Here is a 7,281-nt window from a genome sequence, read left to right as displayed (position 1 = left end):
AACAAATCATGAACTTACATTAGTTAATGACTAGTTAATAATGATCTTGTCACAACTTGTCACATTGGTTTTCTGATTTGTAAGTAAGAACAATTATCAATTCGCCACATTTCATTGTCATTCAAAATTCCCTGTGTCCAAATACTCACTTCCTTATTTAACTGATACACTACTACTACTAATAATAATAATCTTAATAATAATAAAAATAACTAAATAATCTTTATTAGAATATATTTTGTAATGTATACAAATGTTTTAGAAGAAGTCAGCCATTGAGCATTAAACACACATGTAACAAGAAGATAGGATTTGTTAGACTGGAAATTGATGGTAAATGTCTCTGAATAACCGTCCAAGGACACCTCTTCTGTGCCTTTCACCAAGCCAGTTGGTCCATTCAATGAGAGCGAGATGTTCTTTTAACATTTTCTCTGTCCTGTTTCCTCTTAGTCTCCACACCCTTGTTTTATAAGACAGCCATGCTCGTTCTAGATGCTGTGAATGGGCTCCAGTGTTTGGGTCTACAAACCAGTGACTGTGATTGACTGTAAAATGTCTGTAGCCCATATTTGCCAGCACACCTCTGTAAGCTCTCCACTCATCTGAGATCATGATTGTACCTGGACGCACATGTTTGACAATAATTGGAATTAGATGATTTCTTGATCTTCGAGTGACAAGACGCAATATTGGCCGTCGCAGATTATGTTTCACACCCAGCATTCCAAAAACCCACTTCCTTCGCCTCCATGTGGTAGATGCCCTACACCGTCCATACTGCAAAAAAAAGAAAGAAAAAAAAAAAGAAAGAAATATATACTGAGAAGAAAAAAAGGTGATAATGTCAGGCAAAATTACAATTATGTTCTGTATACAAATAGCTAATAATTATACAATAATTATTGTAATAAGGTTACACAGCAATCACATAGCAATGTTGCTTTTCTTCGGTTCTTTTCCTTATATAAATGACTTTAGTAATAATCATAAATAATAATTTAAAATTTTACTTTTGTACAATTTTATTCATTATTGCTTACTAGGACGAAGAAAAGTCATGATAGCATTATTTACCTTCTATCATTCTAAAGCTTAACTGTATAAAGCTGACTAGACCTTAATTCACATTGAGTGCATCAGAGCTGCTTCATCTCTGTTGCAAACCACAGCACTAAACTCAATAAAACTTACCTTTCGTTTATGACGGAAATTGCTTTCATCAATAACAACAAATTCTTGTTGACCTCCCATCTGCTGCCTTCTTCTTTTTTGGTACTCTTTCATAGCCTTGGAACAGATCTTTCTCAGGACCTTAGCCATTCTGGAGAGAGTTTTAGAACTTCTAGCAATCCTGTCCTGCATCATGTCTATCTGTCTCAGGTGCAATCCTTGAGAGAACCTGTGCAATGAAACATCAATAATTTACAAAAAAATATCAAACCATTACAGCACAAAACAGCCCATGTGTTCTAAACTAAGATATAAAATGACACCAAATAGACTTCAAATTGTGATGACTGGCTGGTATACAGTAGTAGATATATTATTATTATAATTGGCACAGTGCTTGTGCTATTAGTAATGAATGGTTATACTGTAGCAAAAACATCAAGTTAGTCAAACTTTTTCCTTGCAGGGATAGTACTACTACAATAAAACCTGTTTGACAGAAAATGAGCTCTAGCATGATGTGCATGTAGGGTTATAAATGTGCAAGTTTTGAGATCTTGTTCTGCAACAAGTAAATGCCATGATTTTTATACATTGGTCCTGATAGGTGTTTTTAATGTCTATTTACTTCTCACCTCGTACTGTATACAATTAATATACTCTATACATTCTACACTCTCATGCTAAATTTCAGAGACATTTAAGGTAAAGGTAGACAAGGGAATGGCTTACCTGTAAATAAATGTTAACCATGATGGCAAGCTTATTTTTGATTTTTCAAATAAAGATCCTGTCCTTACAGATCGGCTGCTTTTAACTCCACGATGATTTTTAGATCTGCACACCCTGTGATTCAAAAGAAAATACTAATTAATGTTATGGAGAGGTATATGCTCTGCTTGTCAAATTTGTAATATAAGGTGTTCTTCATTCACCTTTTTTAAACATATTTTGAAGGTTCTATCACTGATTTTAGCAAGTGAACTGACTCATGAACAATTATCACTAAACAAACAAACAAAAAACAGCTGTGGATCATTCAGGTAACAGCAGAGTATGCAAACTTTTGAACAGGGTCTATTTTTTTTGTAAATTGAACTAACGTATTGTTTTCTCTTATGGACTATATGCATATGTCTTTTACTAAACAAAAAATATCCCACTCATTTTGGTAAAATAATTAACATTTTGCAGTTTCTCCAAGGTGTATATAAACTTTTGACTTCAACTGTACGTATGATTCACACAATTTGGCTAAATAGGCCACTGTTCATGGTCATATCTTTGCAACATTTTGAACATGTTGTCATGAAACCTACTCCTAACTTGTTCTGTAACAAGGCAAAGTAAGTGTAGGCTAATTCCAATAGAAGAAGAAGATATGCGGTTTCCTACCGCGACTCACCAGTTATATCCATCAGAAATTTTACTGTTCCTGGTCAGTTTCATCTTTTGGCCACATCTTGAACAAAGTACTCTGCTTGTGAGTAGCTTTTTCTTTTGAAGCCATTTTATTACTTTGAGCTTTCCCTTTTTTGAGGGCTTTTGAACCGCCATTAGCAACAATTTAGTCATTAATCCCGCCATAGTGAAGGGTCGTTCCTTCCTTAACAATTCGTTATTTTTGAACAAATCTTTGATGTGAATCGGCAAGAACGCGTCGTCTCTGGGAGTGACTCGTTGAGTCGCGCATATGCATAACATTCAATAGATTCTGCACTGCCTGTAATTAATTCGCCTGTTTCCAATAATTTTCGAGTCGTTCGTTGATGACATGATGCACCAATAAGCTTAACCAATGCAGTTTGAACATTCCGAGCAAGAAAAAGAATTGATTAGTTTGGACCGTTCGAGTCTTTGGTTTTTTAACCAAATTATTAAATAAATAATAAATTATTATTTATTTGGAATAAAATTAAAACTTTTGGAGTGGTACCTTCGTTTGAAGTCTTTACATGCTGGGACAACTCCAAAGAAGTGCAAGACCCATCAGAATTGCATGTTAGTATTAAAGGTGGGCATACTTGTATTTTGAAAATCGCTCCAATGGCAGATGACGAAGAAGAAGAAGTGGTTGTTGCGCCCAAAATCGAACGCAAACGTGACAAGGAGAGCACAATGGCTACTAGACGTGGGAGGCCAATTAAGATAAATCCAAAGTATGGTGCAGCTACAGATGGTAAGTGTTTAAAATGATAATGATAACGAGTGACTAAAGTGTTACATTACGTTAGAGTAAACTAGAAAAATCTGTCTTTGAATTGGTAACATACCAATTACGTTCAAATGTAAGCAAAATATTCAAGTAACGTTAGTTGAAGCCATTGATATATTTTGGGAAATACCCACTGAGGTCTTATATTAAATATTTAACGCCTAATATAAATAAAATTGTTAATCAACGGTGTAGTTTTAACCACCATGACCGCTTCATTGAGTTAAGACTTGAACTTGAGTACTGGACTCATTAGAATGTGAACTAACCAGCCTTTTCTTTACATTTACAGTCCCTGTGTCTGCTGTTCAGGAAAATGCAGGATCCAGTATGGAGACTGCACAGCAAGTGTGCAGACAAAGTAGGCTTATAAATGCACATCTTTTTATGTTTATAATGTATCAAATCTTTAATAGTTTTTTTAACCTTTCATAGGCTTTTATTTTAGATGAGGCACACACAAGTTATACTATATACAGTTTTTTGTAAGTGCAGAGATGCCATTCTTTTGGATTCATCTGGATATCGGATTAACGATTTTGAATGAATTTGAGATAGTTCTAACATAGAATCTGCAACATTTCTGATATAATTACATAAACGTACAGCAGGTCATAGTCTGACACATTACATGTCAGCTGTAACAGTTATGCATTTTGATTAACTGTAAATTCTAACTGCATTTGAGTTCTTTTGCATTTAAGAATGCAACATTAGTCATTAAAAAGAGTGAAGACATTTAGATTATTTCAAAATGGTAATTTGATAAATGCTTTAATTAATGTAGTGAAAATATTTAATAAATACAAATAAATGCTCACTGAACTTTCTATTTATTAAAGAATCCTGAAAAGTAAAACATAAATTCCAGTTTGTCCACAGAAAATGTAAAGCAGCACGATTACTTTTAACATTGATAATAATCTTAAATGTCTCTTGCGTATCAAATCAAATTGTAATGATTCCTTAAAGATCATGTGGCACTGGAGTATTTTTTTTTCCAAGTGAAGTAAAATTCTGCTTTTTAATTACACCAATAAATTGTATTATGTACAATTAAAAAAACAAAATTGTATAAAATTCTAATAGTACTTTATAGTATTACTGTTATCACATTAGAATGTGAACTTACCAGCCCTTTCTTTACATTTACAGTCCCTGTGTCTGCTGTTCAGGAAAATGCAAGAACAGGTATGCACACTGCACAGCAAGTGTGCAAGTAGACTACTCTGGTCAATGCACATCATGTTTCAAAATACTATAATAATTTTAGATTTGGATGAGCCGCATAAAAAAGTGATACTTTATACAGCTTTTTGTCAGTTAAAATTGCAAATGACCTTGCGTTACATGTACTTTGAATAATACATTAAAATAGAGAACTTTTTTTATTGTAATTTTTCACAAAATTATTGTTTTAATTTTTTTGATCAGATAAATGCAGCCCTGGTGAACAGAAGACATTTTTCAAAATCATAAATAACTAATCTTTCCAAAAATTTGAAAGGTGTTTTAGTAATAACAATTCTATTAATACTTTGTTATATTATATGATTAAATGATTATTTATATTTTCACAGAACATTGTTATGTACATTTTAAAGGCACAATATGAATTTTTTTTCGCTAGAGATCACATTTTCAAAACAATAACAGAGGCAAAGCTTGATGATGCAATAACTGAGCATGAAACTATGCACGTGCTCAGTCCTTCACTCAGTCTAGTTAAGTATGTGTAGCATATTCATGCAGAAATGGCATCATTGCTAGGCAACTATGGCCAGGGATGAGTCATTTCTTAAACCCAGAATATTTACAAATCTTTGAGAATGTTTGAAATAACACAAGTACACAGCTGTACAAAATATATAATACTATGCAAGTGGTTTTTGGATATTTTATTGCAAAAATGTTACACATTGTGTCTTTACTCACTTTACTCATAGTGTCTTAACAGAAAAAAAAACGCTGCTTGCAGAAGTGCTCAGAGCACTTTTAATAGTTTTTATTTTTATTGTGCGATTTTACAATGTACAATAACTCTTTCATAAAAGTATTTATTTATTCTTTTATGCCAACATTTTTATGAATGTTTAAAAATTCTTGTCATTTTCTTTACTTTTAGAAGTTGCACCCACCATACAAATACAATTCCAAAATGCAAAGCAAACAATAGAAGTTCAAAAACAGAAAATCCTTCACCTGGAGGATAAGGTTAACTCTCTGACAGAGGAGAGAAATTATCTTCGTGCAAGACATGAAGATTGTAAGTTACCCTCCAGCCAGTCACATTGTACCCTACATGAAGCAACTTAAAGGGTTAGTTCACCCAAAAAAGAAAATTCTGTCATTAATGACCCTTATGTCGTTCTAAACCCGTAAGACCTCTGTTCATCTTTAGACACAAATTAAGATATTTTGGATGTAATCCGAGAACTTCCTGGTCCTCTATAGACTGTATAATCATCAGTTTAATCAGTTTATTGTCAACTAAAAAAAAAAATTAGTCTGGGAGAGCCCAATGTATGCAATCACTTTCAGTGCTGTTGAATTATATTTGTCCATAATTTTGTGCTTGTACAGTTTGGAACATTTGCAGTTTTATCCATATTTTGTTTAATTTAAGTTTACTTTGTTCTCAGTTAATTTATTATTGTCTGTCACAGCTTTAATTCAGAAGGGTCCCTCAGAAGGGGTACCTACACAGACTGCAACTACAAGAAAGAGCAGTACTTCTGAATCTTCAAATTTTTCAACTTCCGAGTCCTCTGATTCTGAGCCCCCAAAACACAAAAAAAGAAAGGTTAAGGAGAAACACAGAGCGAAAAGACATAAGAAATCAAAGAAATTGACTTCTGACTATTCCAAAAGAGGTATGTCATTTTAATAATGATACTTTATACAATTTTTCCTTTGCTTAGGATAAGTAATTTCATAGTCACCCATCTTATAAAAGTTTGTTTATTTTATTTTTTCAGTGCATACCCCAGAAGAATCGCTGAAGAGGTACTACAAGGTATTAAACCTTGTAAAACAGGGCCTGAGTAAGGCAGAGGCCTACAACAGACTAAACGTTGACAGGAACACAATAGTCATCCAGGCTCCAATTGCAGAGTTAGCAGCAGCTAATCCAGAATCATTCCGCAAGCTAAGGCAGATGTTTAAAAAGGGAGATAGCATCCTGAAATTTGCCGAAAGCTGTCTTTGTCTTTGTAAAGAAAAGGCCAATGAGGATGTGATTAAACAAATGAAAGAGGCAAATGACCTGCTTGACATAAATAAAAAATGAACGATAAGCACACATTATAGTTGTTAGGGGGTTGTTCTTGTGTTAGGAATTTGTTTAAATCATTTAATCCTGACAATGTTATAATGTTCATATATAAATTTTTATTATAAAACGTGTGTTTGCACATTTTTATGCATATGTTACATGGGTTCACTGCAAATTGAACAACAGTGTTTATGTAGGCATTTGTTTTAGGTTAATAGTAAATTTTATAAGGGCATTGATATTTAGAAATGTTTATTTTCAGGTTTTATTTTAATTTATTTGATTTTTATTTGTTGTGCTTTACTCTTGTGCTACTTTTACAGTGCTTGTTTTTTCTTTAATAAATCTAGTACTTATATAATGGTTGATTTGTACTTCTGTTTAACATTTTAACTCATCTTTAGTAGTTGTACTAGGCTAAATAAGATTCCAAACTTTAGTCTTTAATACTTAAGGGGAAACTTCTTTATAATCTGTAACATCAAACTCATTAACTAGTCATTAACTAGCATGAGTTCATGATTTGTTGAGACATCTTTATGTCATGACTTTACTTGAAGGGGCACATGATGGTTAACTCATTATTAACTAGTCATTAACTAGCATGAGTTCATGATTT

General features: G+C 32.9%; 1 protein-coding gene across 2 annotated transcripts; it reads left to right on the top strand.

Moving 5' to 3' along the window:
- Positions 1–3,245: 3,245 nt before the first annotated feature.
- Positions 3,246–6,789, top strand: LOC113098054 (coiled-coil domain-containing protein 106-like). 2 transcript variants are annotated; one of them, XM_026263028.1, is made up of 6 exons: positions 3,246–3,352; positions 3,681–3,749; positions 4,544–4,579; positions 5,514–5,654; positions 6,055–6,261; positions 6,367–6,789. In XM_026263028.1, the coding sequence occupies exons 1-6, from the start codon at positions 3,292–3,294 to the stop codon at positions 6,675–6,677; spliced, it is 825 nt and encodes a 274-aa protein (XP_026118813.1). In that variant the 5' UTR covers positions 3,246–3,291; the 3' UTR covers positions 6,678–6,789. The 2 variants fall into 2 exon arrangements, with proteins under 2 accessions (XP_026118813.1, XP_026118814.1); XM_026263029.1 differs by lacking the exon at positions 5,514–5,654.
- Positions 6,790–7,281: the final 492 nt, after the last annotated feature.

The sequence above is a fragment of the Carassius auratus genome, unplaced genomic scaffold (genome assembly GCF_003368295.1).
Source record: "Carassius auratus strain Wakin unplaced genomic scaffold, ASM336829v1 scaf_tig00216406, whole genome shotgun sequence".
NCBI classification, from domain to species: Eukaryota; Metazoa; Chordata; class Actinopteri; order Cypriniformes; family Cyprinidae; genus Carassius; species Carassius auratus.
The sequence above is the reverse complement of the archived record's forward strand: the minus strand, read 5'-3'. Positions and strand labels throughout refer to the sequence as shown.